The 26,241-nt window shown below is 41.9% G+C and overlaps 1 protein-coding gene across 12 annotated transcripts in view; it reads right to left on the reverse strand.

Moving 5' to 3' along the window:
- Positions 1-26,241, reverse strand: part of AFDN (afadin, adherens junction formation factor) — a 3,286,836-nt gene that overhangs the window by 181,756 nt on the left and 3,078,839 nt on the right. For all 12 annotated transcript variants that reach the window (XM_044063225.1, XM_044063199.1, XM_044063191.1 and 9 more), the window contains one exon: positions 21,804-21,938. In XM_044063225.1, coding sequence (XP_043919160.1) covers positions 21,804-21,938 — 135 coding nt within the window. The remainder of the gene's footprint in view (positions 1-21,803; positions 21,939-26,241) is intronic.

Raw genomic sequence — 26,241 nt, forward strand, 5'->3', positions numbered from 1 at the left:
TGGAACTGGGTCCAGATGCCAAAGTTGCTCCAACAGATAACGGTGGAGAAATGGGAACCAAATCTGTCGAGGCCAGTAAGTGGCAATGAGGATCATGGAAGCTTTCTGAGCGATGGCTTTCTGTATTAGCTGAGATATCAGTGGGAAGGGAGGAAAAGAATACAGAAGTCCCCGGGGCCAATCGTGTACTAGAGCGTCTCTGCTGGGGTGGCCTGGTTGGGGAAAGAGGGTGAAAAAATCGTCGCACTTGCTGTTTCGGGGAGTAGCGAAAAGGTCGCAGCAAGGCCGGCCCCACTTTCGAAAAACTTTCTCCAACACTGAATTCTTCAGAGACCACTCGTGAAGCATGATAATAGCTCTGCTCAATTTATCCGCAATCACATTGGACTTCCCGGGAATGTGCGTTGCTAACAGAAACCGCTGAGAAGAAATCGCCCATTGTCACAGTCTGAGTGCCTCTTGACATAGGGGGTAAGATCTGGTTCCGCCTTGTTTGTTGATGTACCACACTACAGACATATTGTCTGTCTGAATTGTTATAGTTCCCTTGGGAAGAGAGTCTTGTAAGGCTTGCAACGCTAGAAGCACTGCTCTCATCTCTAGGACATTTATGTGCAAGTGGCATTCGAAAGGTTGCCACATGCCTTGGACCGTCCTGCCCTGGTAATGCCCCCCCCCACCCGATCAGGGAGGCGTCCGTTGTCACTGTAGCAACCGGAGGGGAAGGGACGAAAGGTCTCCCTAGGTGGAGCTGGGGAGATGTGATCCACCAAGAGAGATGAATCTTGCACGATTGAGTTATCCGAATAGGATGGGACATTGGAAGTCGTTGGAAAGACCATTGTGTGAAGAGCATCCATTGTAAAATTCTCATATGGAAGCGAGCTAATGGTAGAAGAGGGATGGCCGCCGCCATAATCCCTAAAACCTTCAGGATCAATCTGACTTTCACTTTGTTGCTCTGCAAGACAAGAGAGACCTGTCTGTGTATGTCTGCTATTCCCTGCTCTGTGAGTCTGGCTGACATGTTGACTGTGTCTAGATTTGCGCCTATAAAGGTAATAACACGACAAGGCGACAAGACAGACTTTTCGTAATTTATTGAAATGCCTAGTGTCTGACATGTGTGAAAGGTGTAGTCTCTGGCAAGAAGCAAAAGATGCTTGGTGGGGGCTGTAAGGAGCCAATCGTCTAAATAAGGAAACACCTGGAATCCTTGTCGTCTCAGATGAGAGGCGACCACTGCCATGCATTTGGTAAACATTCGGGGGGCTGTAGTGAGACCAAAGGGCAGGGCTCTGAATTGGAAATGACTGGTTCCCAGCCTGAAGCGGAGGAATCTCCTGTAGCTTTGACTCGTTCTGATGTGATAGTACGCATCCTGGAAATCTATCGAGCACATCCAGTTGTCCCGCCCCAAAAGGGATAGAATGGACTGCAGCGTGACCATCCGGAACTTTGATTTCTTGACAAACTTGTTCAAGTTGCTGAGATACAAAATGGGTCTCCAGTCCCCTGTTTTCTTTGGAACCAAAAAGAATTTGGAGTAGATTCCGGATCCTATTTGGTCTGCTGGAACTGGTTGAATGGCTCTTTTTGCGAGCAGCTTTGAAATTTCTAATGCTGCTTGCTCCCTTTGACTGGGTGGAATGTCTGGAAGGGATTTTTTGGATTGCTTCGGAATGAAAAGGAATGGGATTCTGTAGCCTTCGGAAATGATAGACTGTACCCACTTGTCTTGAGTTAGGGATAGCCAGGCTTCTGGGTACAGCGATAATCTTCCCTTGACTGCCTCCGAAGGTAGACAGTCGGGCAACACCTCAGGGATGCTGAAAGGGCTTGTCGGAAAAGGATTCTCGACTGCCCTGATTCTTCGGGCCCCCTCTGCCTCTAGGACGGCGTCTACCATTATTGTTCCCCCCTCTGCCTCTAGAGGGGAATTGACTCTGTGCGTCAGACAAATCTCCCTGAGATTGTTTGCGGAACCACATCTTTCCCCCTTTCTGGCCTTTGGGGTAATGCCTAGAAGGAGCAGAAAAACGGACTCCGACGGCAGAGAGAGTTTTGCCATCTGTCTTGCACCTAGTCAGGGTTTCTTTCACTTGAGGACCAAAAAGGGATGATCCATCTAAGGGGGAATTAGTGAAGGATGCCTTGAAAGGGTCCGCAAAGTTACATAGCCGCATCCAGGCGTGCCGACGCAAGGCTACACCTGTACCTGCCGCTCTACTTACTCCATCCGCCGCATATGAAAGGAGGCGCATGGAGGAGTTAGTTATAGAATTAAGGGTCGCCAGCTGAGAGTTCCTCCTATCCTGAAAACCCGCAGCTGTTGGGTCCTTTAACATTTCGCTCGCTTCCTTGAGCAAATCCCTCTGAAGACGAGTGAAATGACACAGGTAATTCAGCGAGCGCATAGTAAAGGTCGCTGATGAGAACATCCGCTTCCCATACCTGTCCATCGACCTAGACTCCTTGTTAGGAGGATGAACAGGCACCGAAGGATCAGCTAACTCCTTCTTGGTGGCCGCAGCCACCACCATAGCATCAACAGAGATGCCTTTGGTTAAAAATTCCTTGTCCTTGGGGGCAGTGATAAATTTTGATGGTCTCCTGGGGGTGGGTTCCACTGAGTCAGGAGCCGCCCAGGCCTTCTTTGCCACCACTTGCATAAGGGGGTCAAAGGGAGGTGACACCCAGGAGGTGGAAGGACGAGAGCCAAATGCCTCAAGATACACCGATTCATCCCCTGAAGGGTTGAGGGCTGGCCATTCCCCCTCTGTTTTAAGATTTCGAGGATGTCTGCAAAGGAGACATCTTCACAGGGGGAACGAGGGGAACCTTCAGAATCCTCTAAATCAGTGTCAGAGGTGACAGACTCAGGGGAGTCAATGTGCTTCCTCTTGCACTGCCTCTTCCTAGGGGGCTCTCCTGCCGGGTCAGGAGAGGCCTCGGAAGAAGAGGAGATCCCCACTGGGGAAACATGAGGAGCTGGCTCTCTACGGTCGGGGATGAGAGTGTGAGTAGAAATCACCGGAGGCACCGTGGAGGGAGGGGCGGAAGGAGCCGACTGTGGAGTTGAACCTGGTTCTAACACGCTCCTCATGACCTCGAAGGCACCCCCGTCAGGCAGAGCCGGAGGTCTCCGCTCCGAAAAGCTGAAGACCTCCCCTGGCACCGACAGTGATGGCTCCGAGGCCGATGTTGGAGCCGAACTCACCAGCGCCGAAGCAACGAGAGGGAGAGCGGGGTCGGACAAGGGTCCGATGCCACTCGCCCCTCGGAGCCGACGAAGGAAATCCGGCGCCGAGATTCTTCCAAGGAAGACATCGGAGCAGACGACGGCACCGAAGACAAAGGTATCGGTTCCGACTCCACCACAGTCTCGGGTCCGAGCCGCCCCGGCTCCGAACTCAGAAGAGTCAGAGGAGGAACATTTTGAGTAATGGGAATAGTTCTCGACTGTTGAGTCGGACTATGAAGCATCTGGGCCAGTGCCTCGGACTTAAGAAGTCGACTCACTACTCTCTGAAGGTCATGATCCGATAGTCTGAAAGACCTAGAGGAGTGAGATCTATGGCTCCGTTCAGACAGCAAAGGTGATGCTGGAGCCGAATGAATGGAGCCGATAGATGGAGATCGGGACCTTTTTCTGGATGTCGGTTCCGACAATTTGATCGGAGCCGACTCAGTTATGTCTTCCTCGGCTCCGGCCGGAGCCGAGGAAATAGTAGGGGCATGCGTTCGAGATTCATCGGCTCCGGCCGGAGCCGATGTTCGAACAGCCTTTGGACCCCCAGAGGACGGCTCAGAGACTGCAGCCGAAGGTCTGGAAGGCTTAGAGGGTTTCCCCGAGGATTGAGTCGAGGGACCCTCAGGCTTCAATAAACCCCTTAAAATGAGTTTATTTTTGCGCTCCTGCAGGACTCTACGACTGAAGCCATGGCAAACAGCACGAGTCCTGCAGGTGCAAAGGCCCCAGGCAGTATACGCAAGAAGTGTGACCGTCTGTCAGAGACATCTTCTGACAGCACGAGTCACACTTCTTGAAGCCTGAGACCTTTGATTCTTTGGACATGTCCAAAAAAGAAGTCAAAGTGTAACCACAAACACACACACCGATTACACTTGTAATATTTTTAAATTAAAAATTAGTAATTAATTTAAAATTAAGACCCTACAAAACACAGCCACTCCAACTACTAAGGTAGGGAGGGAATGGGCCTAAAGCCCAAGGGAATAAAATTAGCAAGTTTGGGAAAAAACTGGGGAAACTTGACTATAAAGGGGAGTAAACTACTTAACTATGAAAACTATGAGGAAAGCTAACTTAAAAAAGGGGATCTATCTAAGATACAACTCAGTATTACAACTAACCTGACGAGCCGGTTGAAAAAGCACCTCGATCGCTGTAGCGGCAAACGAGATCTGAGGAGTTACCGCCTAGCATTGTGGGATATAGGGGAGCCTCGAGCCGGTGGAACTAGCTCTCGAGCTTTTAGAGTGGCCGAGTCGGAGCCGAGGATCGGCTCCGAACCCATCCAGCAAGAATGAAGGCGAGATAGACAACTTAACATCTATTCTTTAATCCCATCACCTACCTTCACTCCTCTATGCATCCCCAATTCTTACCAACATGCATTCTACCCATAATAAAAAGTTTGAATCATGCTAAAACAAGATCACCAAAATAGCAGATTGACCTCTCATATCAAACCCACCAATGACTAGCAGTAAAACTACACTGGTTACAGCTGCCATACTACCCAGCATGCACACAACAGCTCACAACCCATAACCTAAATCTATAAAGCTGAGAAATATCCCTCCTTAAACATCATCTGCCAGCACTACTTAATAACCACGGATGTACACTTTGGCAACAAATTTCTCCTTCCTATCAGCAAATCTAACAACACAGCAAGTGACTCTCTATTCTGTAAGTCACCAGGCTTTGGAATACTATCTCGATACAGGTTAGACAAGAAATTAACTTAAAAGCCTTAAAATTGCAACTGAAACACCACCTGTACAAGCACATGGTTATGCCCTTGTTCAACACCAGGTTAAAGACATATCATTACCTTATCCATCAGACACAGTCTACTTATTTAATTCTTTCTTCATCTTAGTCACCTCTCACAATCTACTTAAAAATTTTCATCCACTAACCTCCTCTCCACTTTTCTCCATTCTTACTCAATCACATTATCTTGAGTCTTGCTTATATCTATATATCATACTCTTTAATCCTTTCATTTACCACCATCCTAAAATCTCTTGCTCCTTATCAATCCTGATCCTACTCTTTAAATCTATCTTTCCTTACTCCCAACACTATTCAAAGACTTATTTTACATTTTGGTGGTAAATAGAAGTCCATAGAGTTATTTTTATAAGCTATACTACATCAACATTCCTGTGCAATTCCACATGATAATTTCTCTTATTTGTACACTGGGCATTCCTGTACTTGTGACACCTTAGAAACTTACCTTTGTAATTATTTGACTGTACCATCAAAAGTCCTAAGTAACATTTTATGAAGCTGCTCTTCTCAGGCCTCTACTAAAAAGGGGATCTTGTCCAGTCAGACATTCCCAGAAAATAAATGGAAATAAGTAAATAATGAATATTAAGAGAGATGATTCAAAGACTATAAAACTGAATAAGACCCTTTGTGTTAGGCTGATAAAACAGATGAACACAGTAACTGGCACCATTAATGGGAACACTTTCAGAGATTCATGTGCTGTAACAAAAATAAACAGAATACACTACTGTGAAGTTAAAGTAATGAAAGATAAAGTTCTACCACAAAACTGCTGGGTAACAAAGGAAGGAAGCGAGCAGAATGCCACCATGGAAGCAGTGAACAGAGAGAATGACAAAGTAACTAAAAAAGAGGCATCACTACTAGGAGAATACAGAAAATGGTACAGATCAAATGCTCTTAGAAAGACAGAGGTGGTAAATGTTAGAAAGTAGCATTTTAAGCAAGAAAACTGAAGCATCAAGAAAATATCAGTCTTGAAGTATGTAACATAAAAGAACTTGTTCAGGAAGAGGGAGTGCATAAATACCACCCAGGAATATATGGAAGGTCAGCAGCACAGTATGAACAAATGAAACCAAAGCTTAGTAAGGGATATTTCAGAAGACTGAAACAAATATTAAAACCTGCATACGTGTCTACAAATGAAATTCAAGTATGAATCAGCTTGCTCTGCCTATTCTAACTTGCTGCTTTGCCGTGACTAACTGGCTACAAATTATCCAATCAATTGGACAGGAACACAAGAAAACAGCTTATACTTACCAAATGATATTCAACATGTCAAGATTATACATTTCTCTGTCTGAAGCAGCCATATGTGGTCCTCCAGGAAACGTACTACCGTATATAGCTCTGCAATTGTGAGTGCCCATACATATTTGCTGATGTCATCTGATCCAAGCATGGTAAAATTTCTAAACCATGACAAAAAACAACTCTAAGATGACATCTTTGCTCAAGAGTAATAGACAAATTTCAGAAATGAGTGAGCATGGAAATTAAACCAATTAAACAAATTAGACCAAAACACCAAAAGAAAGTGCCAGAAAACAAGATACAAAGATCATAACCAGCAGAAAAATAGAGAAAACTGTAAAGCCCACAATTATACTGGCAAGTTTAAAGAACTACTGAAACAACCACATGCTGCTTAAGATCTGATGCATGAATAATTAAGGAGTGGTGAATTAAACCAAAACATGAAAATTTAATAACTACAGCTCAAGACAGTGGACTGTGAACACTGGTTTACAAAGCCTATAAAACATGGAAGATAGACAAGTTTAAGTTCTGTAGTACAGAACTAGAAATACTTAACAGATGCTTTACAAGTTGTCATTTACTTATGTTGAAAAGCTGAAGGCTGCTGCTGCTACTACCAAAATAAAGGGGGGGGGGGGGGGCGGCAAGAAGAAAATATGTCAGACTTTTATGGCAAGTACTTCACAGAGATATACCATTTTTTGTCTTGTTATTCTGGTGCTCTTAACATAAGAGTAGAATACCATGCTATGCAACTATGAGGGAAAACAAAACGTTTTAAGTGCAATTTGGTTAGTCATTTTCCATAAAACAGCTAGCCATATTTCCTTCTTTCTTGCTTTTGGTCTAAAACTCTGGGAATCTCTACCAGAGGTAAAAGACCATTTTTTTCTGGTTTTTAAGTAAATACTTCATCAATATCACTACAAAATTAACTTCTTTTTACTATTGACTTTACCTGTATAATGCATTGTACCTGTGAAATACATTATCATCCTTGCCCGCATTGAATATCCTATGCTAACTTGTATGCCGTGTACTACATATGTTACTGTTGCATAAATATTTTTGTCCTATTTGTTATTGTTATTATAGTTGTATCTCTTTGTTTACGTCTTGGAGCTTATCTCCCCGGGCCTCTACTGAGAATGGACATATATCCAGTTAGACTAGCCTGGTCAACAAATGTAAAATAAAAATAGTTTTCCGAAATGCTGCTCACTACTTAAAAATGTTTAATAAAACTTGCTAAATGTAAATGCTATAACAGCCCAACTGCAACAGGGCTTTTCAAATTCACCAGTCTGCTTCTAACTTTCACTCAGCCTCTTAAATATTTCATCCTGACATTATTCATCTCGTTGCCTCATTTCCCTTATCCTTAATTCTTTTACCCCTACCTTAATCTCGCTGTTTTACTTTCCACTCCTAACTGCAAATACTGTACAAACTACATAGAAATAATTTGTTCAGTGGAAATGAAACCTGCAGTCTTTCATTATAGCATCCCTTTTACTGTACATATTGTACTTTGACTCTGTTCAAATTAACCTTTTTTCCCCGGGTGGGGCTGCAAATGGTTCATGTGGATGAATGCTTTATCCCACTTAAATTTAATATAAAACAAAACAAAGCAAATAAATGTATTCCAATGGACCTGTCTCCACTCACACTTCTTGCCATATTATATTACATATTTTTTATTTTATTTTTTTTGTTTACAGCACAGTAAAGGTGTTTAACATATATATTTTTTTCAATTAGAAGCACTTATCCGTGCTCTCTGCTGCTCAGACACTCAGCCTGTATTGCCAACAGCCAGATTCCTGTTCCTTCTGCTGTATGAGATTACGGCACATAAACTCCCTTACTGTTACTCTACCCCAAAGCGGGTAGTCTAAGCCAGTTATTACCAAGAAAAACAAAGCCCAAACACTTTGGCAGGCTCTTGGAAAGTCCAACATTTGCTATTCAGGGATACCATGTGAAAAGAGTGAAGAACCTCAAAAGCATTAACACATTTCCATTTCTCACACCTGTAGCAACCATACTGTTGCAAACAGCCTGCCCTACTGGTTAGGAACTGGCTGGTGGATTATAATCTGACTTTTGAGGGAAGGCATTAACTATTATTCTGACTCATGGGTTGAGATTCTGTAGTACAAATACAGAACTGAAGTCACAGAAAGAAACAGCACCCCATTAGTCACATTACGAATTAAAATAGCAAACCAACAATCATTTGTGAGAAAAAGGAAGATGATCTTTACTACATAGAGTCAGAAAGCTAAAAGCTTTTACTTTTTTAACAAGATGTCACAGAGCTCTGCTTGTTTGCACATCATGAGCTGCATCCCAAAAGTGTCCGATAGAGCTGCCAATATTCTAAATATCTAAAGATGGAAACATCACATTTCAATGTAGAGAATATAAACACTATATCAGTTTGTCTTCACATCCCTTTAGTCACTGTACAATCCCACACTCGCTCACTAAATACTGGTATACTTCTAATTAGAAGCGTTGGCTTTGGATGGCATCTATGTTTTGTGATGGGAATACACACACCCATCATCCATGAGGTCTGGTTATTTGTTCAAGGCTTTGAGGTGCCCACTATAGGGAGCCAAAACATATGCATCCTGCTGGGCTATGGGTGATAGTGCTTACCTCCACATTATGAAGCCTCAAAGCTAAGGAAGTAGGGGGGAAAGGCATGAGTGATGGCTTTATTAATACCAAAAGAATCACTCGAATGTTTTACCTTGCTGAAGTGTTAACTTCAATCTGCCCTTCCTGGTCAATAAAAAGAGGTACTAATTACATCACCTATTTAAATAGAACATTCAGACTTTATACCACAGCTTTCACATTCTTTTCTTCAGAATCAAGGAGTCCAAAAATAATCAAAGTACTCAGAATAAGGGCTACTTTGAAATGATGACTTTCATATAAGACTTGAAAGAAAAACAAATGAATCATAATATGCATTTTTGAAGGGCAGAAAGTCTGTAACTCTAATTTTGAGACCACAACCACTACAATTTTTTATCCAAATAATCAAATATTGTAAATATGCAGTAATTCAATCAGGAAAACAAGCGAGAGTTGATAGTTATGATTCTTAGATCTGGAGGGATTTGTACCAGTGGACCTGTATACTTGTAATACGCTGGATTTAAATCAGAACTCAAGGAAACCACATATAAAATTAGCTAAACAGCTCTATATTTGTGTGCTTACAAGGCATCTTTGATTCTACTTCACTCATAAACTTACAAAATAAATGTAATACAGAGAATTATGATAACATTTTCCATCACAACAATGCTCATGCTCAGGAAATGAACGTCAATAAATTCAATCAAGAGTGAAGTTATATGATAATCATGTACAGCTCTCAGGGTGAATTTCTTGACATTCATTTCAATAGCACATAACTAAAGGCTGTGATCAGGGACTTTACAATAAGTTTTTTGCAATATATGGAGAGTTTCAGCTGCCCATATACGACAGCACTTGTTTAAAAAATTATTTTCAGCATGAGCTGTAGTACAGCTTTTAACACTATTGATGCTTCTGACTGCCATTTGTGACTTTTAAAGCTTCCAACTGCTTTCCAATGTGATTTCCTGGTGACTCTTGTCTGTGTGGCAGCACAAGGTTTGCCTAATTTTATAACAAGATTTATACTTAACATGGTATGAATCAGTCTATGAAGCAGACCAAGGTGATTGCTGTAAAACTGGAATACTCCTCCAATAGGCTGAAGAAAAAAAAAGACCAACTTTAAGAAACTTCTTTATTAGGACAACAAAGCTTTCGGGTCTACACCCTTTCTCAGTGTTAGTATAAATAACATAAATTAACTCAATTTAAACAGGAGCAAATCACATCATGTGACTACAGCCAGCTAATCACACGAGTGCCACTTAAAACAAGACACCTATAACATATAAAAAAAAAATATATATATATATATATATATATATATATATATATATATATATATATATATATATGTATATATCACATAAAAATCTTAAAAATCAAAGTTTGCTTTGTTGCAATTTAACCAACACAGGTTTGATGGTCACAGCAGTATTTAGGCCAGGTGTAATATCAGCTCCTAGTCTCAGTATCCAACTATATTCCTTGTTCTCTAATAGATTATTTATATCACCCCCCCCCCCAATATCTTTGTCCACCATTTCTATAACCCTAGACTTAAAATTATGGTCGGCATTCATGCACATAATATGTTTACATAATGCATTCCTATCATTAACTCTCCCGATGTCTGATTTGTGTTCTATAATGTGTTCCTTAAGTTTCCTTGTGGTCTTACCCAAATAGGACAGGCATTGACCACAGGTTGCTAGGTAGACTATTTTCAAACTATTACAGTTTGCTGTCACATTAAATATATACTTTTTACCTGTCAAGGGGTATATAAAAAAATCACTTTCCTTCCCAAAAATATCACTACAACATGTGCATCCCACACAACTAAAAGGACCTATTCTCATTTCTTGACGTCTTTTCATAGGTAGGTACTACGCTATTGGCCCTAGAGCCTATACAAGCTTAGCCAAAAAGGTACCCTGGCTTTTGCCACTCAAGAAAATTATTTTCCTGTGGCCCTGTCGAGCAGAGCCACAGAGGTGATCGCAGGGTGAATTTCCTATTTACCATCCAATCATCAAGATTCTTCTTGAAGAGTGCTAATGAGGAGCTTTGTTTCATATAGATAGGTAGTTTGTTCCAGAGTATGGGAAGTCTCTGGAACAGGAATCTATCCCTCCAGCATGTTCTGTTTAGTGTGGTGACAAGGTTTAGGTCCCTAGACTGTGTAGCTCGGAGGGATTGTGATTTCTTTAAGAGGAGCATGTCCAACAGCTCTGGGTTTGACACAGCTTTGTATGTTAGGCAGAGATCGCCTCTGAGTAGGCGATATGCAACGGAGTAAAGCTGGAGTTTTTTGGGACGGTCTGCATAGGGCATCTGTTTGAGGTCGGTAATCCTCTTTGTGAGGTATTTTTGCGGCCCTTCCAGTTGTTGTAGATGTCTTGTGAGGTACATAACTAAAAAGGGCATTATACTCTATAATGGGTCTAATGCGTGACGAGTAGAGAGGAACAATGACCTATTTTTTCCTGGATGAGAAACCTTTTGTGATGAGGTGTGTCACGTAGAAGGATTTCCTGACTACTGTGGTGATGTGATTATCAAAGGAGAGACTATTGTCCACCTCTGTCCCAAGGTCTCATCACACTTTCGGTGTTAAGTAGACTTCCACCTACGTGGTAGCTCGTGGGTACAGAGTTTTTGCCAAAAAGGATAATACACTTTTTGGCATTGCACTTGAGGCCATGGCTTTGTGACACCAGGCATCTGTCTCAGTGAGCCCCTTTTGTAGGATGTCCACATCATTAGGAGTTTCAATTATGGCTCCTAGTTTGCAGTCATCTGCAAACTTCATTGGCCAAAGACCTTCTGTGTTAGCCTGTACTTCAGAAAAATAGATACCAAACATGAGAGGACCCAGGACTGAACCCTGCGATACTCCACTTGTCACTGGTCTAAAGTCGGATTTGGAGTCTGCTACTTTCACAGTGTGGGTTTTGTCAGTGACTCAGTTGGCAACCCATCTTGTGACATTGGGATGTATACCCAGTTTAGTGAGTTTATCTATAATTCCAGAATGGGGGATGGTGTCAAAAGCCTTGGCGAGATCTAGATAGGCTGTGTGAACCACCTTACCCTCGTCTACGGCTTTGGTGACTGCTTCAAAGAAGTCAATCAGGTTTAAGAGACATGATCTGCCTTTTACAAACCTGAACTGGGAGGGGTCCAGAGTTTGGAGATTACCAATGTCTTTGTTTATAAGTTCCATGATATGTTCCATGGCCTTGCAGACCAGGCTCGTTAGGCTAATGGGGTGGTAGTTCCCGGGGTCCGTGGTGGCTCCCCCTTTATGGAGTGGGATAACCGTCACTGTGCGCCATTCAGTGGGCACAAAGCCTGAGGTGAGGCTATGATTGAACATGGTACTTAGGTGGGGTGCCAGTTCATTCTGCAGATCATGTAGAACGCAGCCTGCGATGCTGTCAGGTCCCATGGATGCCGTGTTCTTGGCTTTGGAGAGTGTGGTTTTTACCTGTGCAGCCATGATTACAGGAACTTTCCATTCTTCCGGTACAGAGATGGGCCCTTTGGGGGGGGGGGGGGTAAAGTTAGCACTGAACCTATTTGCCAGGATGTTGGCAATATCAGTTGGTTCTGTATATTTAGTACCATTGTGCTGTAACTCAGAGCAGATTGGAGTGTTGCCATTCAGATTCTTGACATCGCTATAGAATGCTTTGTGGTTGTCTTTAGAAACAGTGGTGATTTTGTTTTCATAACTAGCTTTGGAGGATTTTATGAGGGATCTCAGCTTCTTACTGAGGCTGACCAAAGTGTTCTTCCAGTCATGGGATTTTACTCTTTTTTTGCAACAGTTTCTTTCTTCTGTTGTAGAGTTTGTTTATGGCAGGGGACCACCAGATTGGCTTCCTTTTTTTTTGGAGGACAGCATTTTGGTTATGTTAGGGATAGCACAATCCATCCACTCGTGTAAGTGCTTATAAAGTGCATTTGTGTAGGATTCAGCAGTCGTACCTCTATTGTCCATCTACATGGGTGTCATGAAGTTTGCCACTTTTGTCATAAGAAGTGTGAAGTTGGCATTGAAGAAATTTTTTACGGTGGTTTTCCCTAATTGGGGGGGGGGTGTGGATGTCTAGGCTGATTAGCTTGTCATCGGATCTGAACAATGAGGAACTGACCTCTGGTGTGGAACACCGGTCACTCATGTTGGTAATGACCAGGTCTACGATATTGCTGCCTCTGGTGGGGGTGTGGATAAGCTGATCTAGGCATTGGAATTTATGAATTCCAGAAAACGTTGAGCAAAATAGTTGGTACATAAGTAGTTTTCCCAGTAAATGGTGGGGTAGTTGAAATCGACCATTATTAGGGTGTTGGGTTGTACCATAATGTTTTCCAGTGTATCAAGAAATGAGGAGTGTGAATCCTGGGGCATTATGGGGGATCTGTAGCAAGCCACAATTTGGAATGCGGTCTTGCCCAGAGTTAGCTGCACTTGGATAATCTCGGATGCATTATGTTGAGCAACTAGCCTGGAGGTGTGGATATCCTTTTAACTAAGGGTTTAAAATCTTTATAATATAATTTCCTTTTCAAATTCCTAATATTTCTATAAAAAAAAAAACGTTTTCTCATCTAAAATATTTTTAAGTTCAGGTGAAGCCATCAGGATCAGTCAGTTTTTCTCTATAACCTTTTTAACCGCTTGTGTCCTCACATTATAAGTTGTGAGATATCTGACCTTATCCTTATGAGGGACAGGTCTTCTAGACAGACTTGTCTGGTATTGATTAATACAAAAAATTTACCTCAACGATGTGGCCCTATTGCCTTTTACTTCTTTGCTAATCTGCAGAATTTGCCCTTCTTCATACCCACTATCTAAGAAATCTAATTTCATATTTTCCATCTGTTCAAGAAATACATGCTCTTCTGTATTTAACCTACTAGCTCTGCCAAATTGTGCCCTCATTATTCCATCAAATACATGGGGGGGGGGGGGCGTGCATACTATGTCTGTCTATGTACTTCCTAGCATGTACTTCCTTTTTATTTATACTTGTCTCTATGTTGCCTTCTTTTGCCACTACACAGACATCCAGGAACACAATGTTGCTCCTGGAGCATTCGGTTTTAAATCTTAAAAATTCAGTCGTACTATTCAGATAGTCTACATAGCTATTTAGTTCTTCACTTGTGCCTTTCCAAATAATAAAACAATCGTCCACAAAATGCTGATACAAGCAAACTTTTTTGTTAAGGACATTCAGATCACTACATACATACTTACTCAAGATCGGCATAAGTATTCGCGGCAGATGCGCCCATCGCCACCCCCGTCAATTGCAAATAAGGTTCACTGTTAAACAGGAACACATTTAGAGTTTGCTTTGAAATGGCCTTCCTCTCTGCCCCTGCAGCAAATGCCACCAGTAGCTGTTCAGATTTCCTGAGAGGTTTAGTCCTTTCCAAGTAAAATGTAAGTTTTCTGCACTTATCTAAGGAGTGCAGTATACATTCCCCTTTGTTATGTGGATTAGAAAACAAGGTTGGCAAATGAATGGATTGATTAAGAGCCACACTGGATACTACCTTGGGCATGAAGGAGGGATTGGTCCTGAGGGACACCCTGTCCACATGAAAGATGATGAAAGTCTCCACTGCTATAAGGGCCTGTAATTCAGACACCCTTCTTGCTGAAGTGATGGCTAAAAGGAAGGCTGTTTTCCAAGAAAGGAATTTCAACTCTGCACTTGCAGCTGGCTCAAAAGGAGGTACAGTGAGTTTTTCCAATACAAAGTTAAGGTCCCAGGCTGGAGTAGGTGCTCTCCTGAGTGGTCTTAAGTTCTTGGCCCCTCTGAGGAACTGCTTGAGCAATGGATGAGAGAAGAGGGGTGGCTCTGTGTTGTAATGGGCTGAAATGGCTGAGGCATGAATTTTGATGGAGGAAAAGGAAAGGCCCTTGTGAAGCATCTCAGTTAAGTATTGAAGAATCTGAGGTAAATTGGGTACTGCTGTGCATATCCCCTGAGCTTGGTTCCAGGAACAGAATCTTTTCCATTTTTCAGCATAAGATTTTCTAGTACATAGGCCTCCTTGCCTCCAGAATGACATCCAACACTTGCTTACTGAGGGATGGTAATGGAGAGATCAGGTAATTAGCTAGGCTGCCAGGTTCAGGGTTTGAAGCTAGGGGTGCAGAATCTGGCCCTCCTGCTGGGACAGCAGGGTAGGGGTCTGAGGCAGGTGCCATGGTGCCAGCAGTGAAACACTGCGCAAGAGGGGGTACCAGTGCTGGCATGGCCAGTCTGGTGCAATCAGTACCGTTCTTGGTTTGTCCTGTTTGATCTTTAGTAGTTCCTTGGAGAGGGAGAGGCAGAGGAGAAAGGCATAGGCCAGGGCATCCACTTTCCAAGCTTGTTGGTGGGGAGTCCTTGTGCAGAATTTGTCCAAATGGTAGTTCTGGGGGGAGACAAACAGGTCTATGTCTGGGCTCCCCCATTTGTTTATCAACATGTTGAATGTCTTTGGTTTCAGTTTCCACTCATGTGGGTCCATGAAATTTCTGCTTAGTTCGTCTGCCACTGTATTTTGTTTTACTGGCAGGAATTGAGTCTGTGGGTGTAGTTGGTAGCTCAAGGCTGTGTTCCACAGAGCCATGGCTAGTCTGCAGAGAGGGTATGAATGGGTTCCCCCCTGCTTGTTTATGTACCACATAACAGTGGTGTTATCCGTCTTTACCATTAATTTTCCTGGAACAATGTGGTCCTTGAAGGCTATCAGAGCATTCTGTACATCTAACATTTCTTTTTGATTGATATGCAGGTGCATTTGACTTGGGTTATATTTGTCCTGAATGCACTTCCCTGTCAAGTGAGCCCCCCATGCATAGTCTGATGCATCAGTTGTTAGGATTTGGGCGGTAAGGGGTAGAGTGAAAGGCAGTCCCTTGTTTTGGTGGCAGGCCTCTGCCCACCAAAGGAACTTTAACTTTATGCAAGGCATGATAGGAATCATAGCTTCTAGATCCTGAGAATGTTGGCACCATAGGCTTTTTAGATACCATTGTAGTTTTCTCATACGCAGTCTCGCATATGGAATTAGGAGAATGCAGGAGGCCATGAACCCCAAGGCTTGCAGCATTTGTCTTGCAGACAGCAGGGTCTTTGTGGCCATTAGTTTGAAGTAAGCTGTCAAATCAACTTGCTTCTCTGCCGTGAGGAAAGCCATCTGGGAAGTTGTGTTCAAGCTTGCTCCCAGGAATACAATTTGCTGGCAGGGTACAAGATGTGATTTCTTTTCGTTTATGGTGTACCCCAGAGAAGTTACCACCTTTTGTACAAACGCCAGATGATTCAAAAGTATGTCCTGGCTTTCTGCCTGAATTAGACAATTGTCCAGGTATGGGTATATTTGAATATTTCTTTGCCTGCAAAATGCAATGACTAGAGCTAGGCACTTTGTGAATACCCTGAGTGCATTAGATAAGCCAAAGGGCAGTGCAAAGAACGGATAGTGCATGTAACCTGCTTTGAAGCGTAGGTATCTTCTGCAAGACTCCCTGATTGGGTTGTGCAGGTAGGCTTCCTTTAAATCCAGTGTTGCCAACCAGGCATCCCTGCCTAGCATAGGAAGCAACTGGTGAAAAGTTAGCATCTTGAATTTTGGGATCACCAAAAAATGTTTAGGATAGAAAGATCCAGGATAGGACACCAGGAGTTGTCTTTTCTGGGCACTAGGAAAAGTCTTGAGTAGAAACCTTGTCCCTTTCCTCTTCTGGGACAGTTTGAATAGCCCTTATACTTAAGAGAGAGAGAGAGAGAACTTGCTTTTAAGCTTCTGCCCACTGATTTGGGGGTAAATCTGGCCAACCGTTTGGGGTTGGTAAAGTGTGGAAGTGGAATCTGTATCCTTGGGGAAACTATATTTAAAACCCACTTGTCCTTGGTAATGAGTTCTGGGTTTTTTGCCTGCAGAGCAATCTTTCCCCTTAAAGGAGCAGTCAGTTGAGAAGGGGCTTGGAAGTTTTAAAGTTAAGTCATTGAGACAGTTTACCATAGGGGGGAGTCTTACTACTCCTTGATTTGGAAGAGGGAGCCACCCACTGCTTAGTCCTGTGTGCACCTTGGGACTGAAGCCTGGGTGTTCTGCTGGTTTTGAGTTTGGACTGAGAAGGCCTGGAAGAGGCATGAAAGGACCAATTCTTAGAGGGCCAATGCCAACTAAATCTTGGAGGCTGTACTTGCAGGAAATCTTTAACAGATTGCATAGATTTTGCTTTTTCCTCCATCTTTTTAAGTACTACTTCTGCTTTGTTGCCAAACAGGCGGTCCTGGTTTAAGGGAGCATCCAGCAATTTAGCTTTAACATGATCTGGCAAAAATTGCTCTTTAAGCCAAGCATGCCTTCTAAGTACAGACCCAGTGACAGCAGCCCTGCAAGATGCCTCTAGTGAATCAAAACCACATTGCAAGGTATGTTTTCCAACTTAATAAACAAAGTCCAACTGCCAATAGTAAACCACACAACACGTCTCCAAATATTGGAATAATATAAAACAAGTGAAATGAGATGCAGAAGGCTGTAAAATCCAGTATACAAGGCCTTTACTTAGTGCAAAAACACAAGCGCTTTCACTATGTATGTATACACCTGAGGAAGCATATCTGTTTTATGTTTTCCAACTTGTTCAGCAGAATGTAAATCCTTATTTTCAGCACAGTCAGGAATCAACATCATTTTCTGTTTAAACAATCCAATAATATGCTGCTGATACTTTAACATATGAAACTGGCAGTTCAAGGCCCTAATGGCCAAGGTTGCAGAGGTGTATACCTTCTTACCCCTGGCAGTTCAAGGCCCTAATGGCCAAGGTTGCAGAAGTGTATACCTTCTTACCCCATCTATCCAGAGCCCTGGAATCTCTATCAGAGGGGGTAGGATTTTTGGCAGTAGTAGTCTTAATGCCCTTGGGTCGCTGTGAAATGGTCTCAGGATCCGCAGTAGGATTTTTAAAAAGGAACTTGTGAGAATCAGGAACCTTGTAATATCTAACTAGTTTTCTGGGAGTAGGAGGTAAGGAGTCAGGGGTCAAGCTAGATTTCGAAAAGGCATCATCAACAATGTCCAGTACAGGTGGGATAGCTAAAGGCCTGTGTTGGGGCAGGAGTAAGAAATCCCGAAGCCTCTTTTAAGAATCAGAGTAATCCTGGCTTTCCCAGTGAAAATGCTCCCTAAGAGTATGCAAGGTTTCACCAAATGAGAAATCCTCTTAAGGGGAAGCAGAGGGAAGAGAGTCCTCTGCATCAGAATCCTCATAGGTAGGTAAGGGTAAATCCTGGTCATCAGAGGAAACAGAAATTTCTGAATCCTGATCAGAAGAATCATAAGCAAATTCAGACCTGGGTCTCTTAGACGGGGAAGGTTGGCTTCCCCTGATTAAAGTAATAAGGTCTTAAGCCATTCTTATCATTTGTTTTTTAGGCATAGAGGCCTGACCATGTGGTCTGGGCATCGGTTTTCTAGGCATGGATCGAGTTTTAGGCCTTAAAGAAGAAGATGGCGTCAATTTAATATGCAATTCAGTAGGCCTGAATACACCCTCAGAAGCCGGTGCCTGCACAGCGGCTCCGGACCCATCCAAGGTAGAGACATCCGCAGGTTCCACAGTTGAAGCATCTCACGGCATACCGGACTCCGAATGGGTCTCAGTAGAGGCCTGCGAATCTGAAGTAACGGGTATCAGGGGCTGCGAAAGCGCTTCACTGAGTACCGACGAACTGGCGACTAGCTTAGGAGAAGCGTCGTCGGTAGCTTTGGACCTAGGCGGCCTGTCTATGTCTTTATCTTTGCATTTTTTTCAGAATGTCGGTAGTCGGGTGGCTTACTGAAGCCATATCTGGGTAATTGAACCAAGTACCAAAATATTTAGAAGTGTAAATATACCGACGACAAATAGTTTGTTGTTTAAATAAGGCACAAAACCGACAGCGAGGTTCGTCGTGGTCAGAGCCTATGCAAGGAATACAGTAAGAATGAAAATATTTATAAGGTATTTGCTTTCCACAAGAAATACAATTACTGACTTTTACTGACATCGGTTTAGAGCAAGAAAAAGTTTCCCCAACGGGGTACTTAGCTTTAGTTGAAGACTTCAGTTCTTAAACTCGAAAACGAAAATTTCAGGAGTTGGCCAACCGGCACTTGCGAACTGCTTCTGCTTCGGGCACCGCACAGCAAGAAAGACTGATGTAATGGTGTCGGTTGCATGCTTTATACCCCTGACTACCTGACGTCATGGAAGATGAGACAGCAACCGATGCAGGACCCAAGACTTTGATAATCAGACTGACTGAGAGCTACTGCAAGCAGATAACCCAAATATGATGACTGTAACAGTGAAACACAAAGAACATCAAAGTGAAGCCAAACTCAATAGGTGAATCAACATCCATTTTTGAGAGTACTAGGTTATAATCAGAGAAACCCAATCATATTTTGCTGTAGTGTGCAGGAGGTTTAACTATTTCTATGTAGTACAAGTTAAAGAAAAATAAAAACTGTAGGAGGGCAAAATGTCTTGCAGCTTTGAAAACTGCAACACACCAGCCACTGCCCCAAGACAGACAGCATTCAAAAAGGAAGTATAACCTCTATCCTATAATAACTTTTAAAGCTGTTATACACTTCACTGAGCTACACTTTTTTTTGAGGCCGGGTAACAGCAGTGAAAAATGTTTAACAGTTTTAATGCACCTTTTGATGCCAGAAAGTTGCACAACAACTTTGTCTTTTTGCCATTTTCGGAGTGTAATCAGCAAACTCCATGAACTACGTGGTTATTTTTCTCTCCTTTTCCCTATATAATCAGAGTGCTCAATGTATTAACAAAGGTATTACTGACATGCTCTAATTTTTTCTTCAAGGTATTTTTCTGAAGTCTCTGTAGTATGCAGCTCACAGTACAGTTCCTGTACAAAGCTGTACAATAACAGGAAAAGTCTAATTAGGTTTACACATTCCTGCTTTTCTCCTGCATAATCTATGCATATTTAAACTTGGCTTTTGAGTTTATAATTCCTGGGGTATGTATAATTGTTTGTTTCCTACGTTAAAAGCTGTCCTACTGAAGGCTTGTATTCCTAAGCAGTGTGTTTTGCACAACTATCTTACTGCTTTGCATGGACGAAATTTTGTTTTCTTTGTATTATCTCCTCATTCATAATGCAACTATCGACTCAGAAGCTAACTAAATGAAGCAGTTACCTTGTCTGACTCTTTAAGCACTCAATACTTAATTAAAAAACATGACCACCAAATTATTTTACTTATTTGAGAACTATGTAAGTAAAATGATCTAAAACAGAATGCATGTGGCCACAACCTAGGAAATTATAATATTTAATAGCCAACTTAATAGCAAAGCTTCTATGTATTTAGTATTCAGATTTTTCACATTTCTGCAAAATATTTTCTTGAATACTACAAATATGCATTGAAATGTAGGAGTTGGCGCACTCAGTGACTTTTCATTTGTATTTCTTTTTGTAAGTTTGCAAAACATGACACTTGTGAAAAAAGTAAACCCTGAAATGGCATGAAAACTGCATGTCAATTACTTGACTACATGCTATGTTACAGCAGTCTGAAGTGTGGGCTTGGCAGCCATTTAGTATTTAAAAAAAAACAAGAAAATCTACTAACAAAGACAAAACTATATCAAAATTCTATAAATAATCAAAGTCATGTTGTTTGCAATTTTCTCAGTTACTACAGCACTGCCATTAGCTGTCGTGCTCGAATAATTTGGGGAAGCTGATGATTCCACCTTTTTATGTTTTTTTTCTCCATTTTCTCCTCCTATTCTAAAATCATATTTCATTGTAACTTTCCATAAATACAAAAAAATGAGCTATTTTAGTGCATTTTCATTGTGTTAAAATATATTAATGGGTAATTATTTTTCCACTTCTAAAACGTGCTGTCTGTTATATGTATATCATAGACTGGTGTGGTTCTTCTCATTTGCTCCTGTGTAATAAGGATTAATTGGGGGAGAGGAAGCACACAGACTAAGGGAGAGACAGCAGGCAAAAGAAAAGTAACCAAAAGAATGGAAAAAAAAGCTAATGCAAACACGAGGCAATTTTTAAAGCAATAAGAGGAGGTCCCTACTTACTAAAAGATCATTTATGCTCCTCTGCTCAGGCAGTTTCGTACAGTGATAACAATGTCATAGAGCTGTGAATGACTAGACGGATTTGGGTACAAATTTAATGGCGGTGCAGTTAGCCGTTAGACATACAGTTATCTTAGCCTGTCTGGAAATTACTTTTACTCAACATTTCCCAACTTGTGAGGCTGTCACTGTGAACTTCAGTTTGTGGCAGAAAAAAAATGTCACTCACTTCAGCAGAGATTACATCTATTTTAATTTTTCCTGATACAAGCATTGCAGCTTAAATTACTAGTACAGAAAAAGTACGATACTAGAGATATGAACCCTATGCATACACTGGGTTTAGTTACATTATCTGAATCCTAGTAGGCAGAATATTCACTTAAGTGAAACTGAACTGGGACAAACCCCTGTTTTCTCCAAGGGAACAAATTCCCCTTCACCCCTCTTGTGTGGGGTGTGCTTTACTCACCATATTTGTTTTCTCTATATATACCAATTCCAAGATCAAAATTAATCAGGGTAATGCAGAAAATGAGGATCGACCCAACACTCTTTTGCCAAAAAAATGGGCATTCAATTTAAAATGTTTTACCAATTGACAGAACAGCCACTAAACTGACATACATATCACTACATTATTAGATGAGCCACCTTTTCCTCTGCTTCCTTCTTTGCTTGCTCCTCCTCTCTACGATGACGTTCCTCCTCCTGTCTGGCCCTCTCTTCAGCTTCTCGCTTGCAGATTTCCTCCAGTTGCTGTTGCCGTCGTCGCTCTTCATCCTGTAACTGTTACAAAAGTTCAAGATCAAAGCTACTGCAGTTATAACATGGAAAGTATTGTAATACAGGAAACAAAAATGGTGCTCAGACATTACTTTTGACATTTACTTTAATTTAACCCTTTAAGTGGTTAAAACCAGTAGGCACAAGTATCTCTTTTTTAGGAGTTACCCAGGAGCACTGGCTAGTTAAGCGACTGGTTCTAAATCCCAGAGTAGGCAAACAGAGGCTAATGGAATCAAAATGAGAAACAATGGATAAGGCTTGTTGGCAAAGTAATCCTCTGTGCTAAAGTGACAACAGAACTGTATGCTACTTGTTTTTTATGCATTACTGATCTCTCCACAACTACAAAGAAATCAAAGCTTATGATAAATAAATGTTATAGACACCATTCCATTCAATACCCTTTACATTCCTTGACAGGTGCAGCCTATTAGCCTTTATCGGGGGGAAATTAGCACAAATCACAGTGTCTGAACAGCATTTAGGGAACACTGTTTTTCGGTGACTGTGTGGTATGAAGTTTGGCTTTGGCCACAGAAAGACTTTTCCCATGCAGAGAAGGTAGATACAATAATCCAGGAAGTACTATTTACAGGAGTTGAGATGGTGCAGGATGTTTGTCCCTCCAAAAACAATAAAATAAAAAATAAATTAAATAAGTAAAACAAAAAGATTTTGTTTTGGCCACCTAGTCTGGTCATAGCCTTGTGTTGTTTAATATCATTCACGCAAAAAGCATTTAGTGGAAGCCATTTTGCTTTTGCTAAATGCAAACTAAAATAGGAAATGACATGTGGATTTCAAATTAGACTACATTTCTCAATGTCATGAGCAAATACAGATGTACAAGTATTTATTATACCAAAGGCTCAATGGATAAATGGCTCAGATTTAGGATTGTTGTCTGGAAGTGTATTCATACATACTTTTATACACCAAGCAGACTCCAAACAATTCTTTCTCAAGTACATGGCAAATGTTGGAGGTGTGAAGGGAAGAAAGAAATAACTGGAAACGTACGTTTTCGGAGTGTAATGCACTAGCAGATTTTAAAAATTCCCTGCAGAATACTTTTGTTAGGAATACTGAGCGAGTAAATAAGTGTAACTAAGGATTATTTATTTAAGCTGGGATACAGGATCTCAACTGCCTAGATATAATAAAGTCTTGTTGATTTAAATGTGGTGGCTGCCAAAAAAGCAATTAAAAGAAAATGGAAAGCAAACTCTAAACCAACCATATGTGGAAGTATTGAACATTGTGAAAGTGACAAAAGAAAAAGGAAGTGGGATCTTTAGAAAAGGAAAAATGTAAATTAAATTACACAGAAAAATGGCAACTGTGGGAACTTTTTAAATCACTTAATCTATTACTCATACATATCTAGATAGATAAGGTTCTCCTGATGTTAGCGTTGTTTTACCATATTCAAATAATAATAAATGTATACAGGAAGTTAGTAAGAATTGGAGCCTATTAACTAGTGATATTAATGCTAGGAAATACGTAGGTGATAAACCAAAATATACTTTTAAGAATCATAAATCATGTAAAAGACTTTTGTGCTATGAGAAAAGCCCTAAAAATTGAGTCACGTCTGAACATAAAGGCACATTCCCTTGTAGAAATTGCAATCAGTGCAGCTATATGGCCAACAATAATATTTTTTGCCATCCGACTACTAATAGATTATAAGAGTTCCATCATTACGGTGATTGTAGGACCCGCAATTTAGTTTATTTAGCTAGCTGTAGTCAGTGTTCTTCTTTCTACATAGGAAAGACCATTAGAACCCTAAAGGAAAGGGTCAGAGAACATATATACGCTATACATAGGGAAGATGATACCAATGCCCTTGCTAGACATGTTCTAGATAGAGAGCTGTTGCATAAGTTTAAGTTATTAGTTATTGAGCTAGTATATATCAGTAATAGAGTAGGTGATTTAAAAAGTTACACTGAACGCATAGAAGCTAAATGGATTATGAGGCTCCAAGCTGATAAAGAATAAGAAGTTATGTACCTACCATAACGTTCCATGTTAGTTGTCTTCTTCTCGCCTTCTTTCTTGCTGGATGGGTTCGGAGCCGAACCTCGGCTCCGACTCTGCCTATACTATAGCTCGAGAGCTATTTTTGCCGGCTCGAGGCAGCCCTATATCCCACAATACCATGCGCTAACTCCCCAGATCTCGTTGGCAGCTAACACATAGTATAGTTTTATTGTTACCAGAAAATAACCTTTATACAAAGATATGGTCTTCCTGCTGGTAATACTCATGATACGGATAACCCTGGATAACTATGTATCATGAAAGAGAAGGAATCACAGACCTTCAAGTCTATCCAGGCTAGGGGGCAGGAGGGAGGGACGCAAGAAAGAAGGCGAAAAGAAGCCAATTAACATGGAACGTTATGGTAGGTACATAACTTCTTAATGTTAAGTTGTCATTCTCGCCTTCATTCTTGCTGGATGGGACAGCGTCCCTAGCACCTTGGTCCTGGGTGGCTCAACGGAACAGACTCCTGAGTACGGTGGAACCAAAGTCAGCTCTATTTCTGGAGGCTATATCAAGTTTGTAATGGGTAATAAAAGTATGTTGAGAAGTCCATGTAGCTGCTGCACAAATGGCATCTAATGGTAACCTTGCTTGAAAGGCTGTTGAGGTTGATAGTGCCCTGGCTGAATGAGCATGAAGGAAGTTGTTTGTGTCTCAACTCGTAGACAAAGGTAATGATGGATGCTAACCATCTGGAAAGAGTTACCTTTGATACCGTAAGTCCTTTCTTTCCTTCAGCATAAGAGAGGAAGAGCTGTTCTGACTTTCTGAATTGTTTGTCCTGTCTAGATAATACCGCAGTTGACTATGAACATCCAAGGAATGTAGTTTCTGTTCAGCCCTGTTTGAATAATTTGGGAAGAAAACAGGCAAGTCAATAGTGTGGTTCAGATTTGATTCAGATGAGACTTTTGCTAGGAAGGAAGGATTCGTTCTGAGAGCTACCCTGTCTTTATGAAAAACCAAATAAGGGGGGCGGACAGATAAGGCCTGAAGTTCCGACACCCTTCTGGCAGATGTTATAGCCACCAAAAACAGAGTTTTCCAAGAGAGAAGCTTGAGGGAACAAGAAGCTGCAGGCTCAAAGGGGGGGAGAATTAATGAAGTTAACACTAAATTTAGATCCCATTGTGGAGGAGGATCCTTAATGGGAGGTCTGAGCAAGAAGATGCCCTTGAGGAAAGCTTTACAGAGCTTATGTGACATAATATTGGTTTCCGAGAGCCCTACATGAAAATTGGCAATGGCCGCTAGTTGTACTCTGATAGTGGCCGACGACGACCCTGAATGAAAAAGCTCCGCTAGAAAATCTAGAACTTTATGAATTGGTGCATTAAAAGGATCTAAGGACCTAGCTTCTGCCCAGAATGAAAAATGCTTCCATTTACTCGCATAAGTCTTCCTAGTATTGGACTTATGGGAGGCAAGAATGATATCACGGACAGGAAGAGAAATAAAGGGAAGCCTGGCTAAGGCAACCAAGCTGTGAGGTTGAGGGAGTGAAGAGACTGGTGCAGCTTGCCCATCAGATGGGTCAAAAGGTCTGGAAATGGTTCCAGATGCCAGGGCTGTTCCAGTAGATGACGGTGCAGGAACGGAAACCATACTTGTCGAGGCCAGTACGGGGCAATGAGGATCATTTTGGATCTCAATGCGGTTGCTTTCTGAATTAATTGCGGAATCAACGGAAAGGGGGGAAAAGCATATAGAAGACCCCGAGGCCAATCATGGACAAGAGCGTCTCTGGGGGGATGGCCTGGTAGAGGGAAGAGTGTGAAGAAGTCGAGGCACTTGCTGTTTTGAGGTGTTGCGAAAAGGTTGCAGCAAGGCTGGTCCCACTTCTGAAAAATTCTCTCTGCTACCGCTTGATTTAGAGACCACTCGTGAGGCATGAGAATTGTTCTGCGCAGTCTGTCCGCTATGACGTTGGACCTCCTGGGGATGTGCGTTGCTATCAGAAACCACTGAGAGGAGATCGCCCACTGCCAAAGTCTGAGTGCTCCTCGACATAGGGGGTAGGACTTTGTTCCGCCCTGCTTGTTTATGTACCACACTACAGACATATTGTCTGTTTGAACTGCTATAGTCCCCGTGGGAAGAGAGTCCTGAAGGGCTTGCAACGCTAAAGGCACTGCTCTCATCTCCAGGACATTTATGTGCAAGTGGCATTCTAATTGTTGCCATGTGCCCTGGACAGTCCTGCCCTGATAGTGCCCCCCCACCTGATCAGGGAGGCATCCGTTGT

Source organism: Protopterus annectens, chromosome 1.part0 (genome assembly GCF_019279795.1).
Source record: "Protopterus annectens isolate FY-2018-M chromosome 1.part0, PAN1.0, whole genome shotgun sequence".
Taxonomy (NCBI): Eukaryota; Metazoa; Chordata; order Ceratodontiformes; family Protopteridae; genus Protopterus; species Protopterus annectens.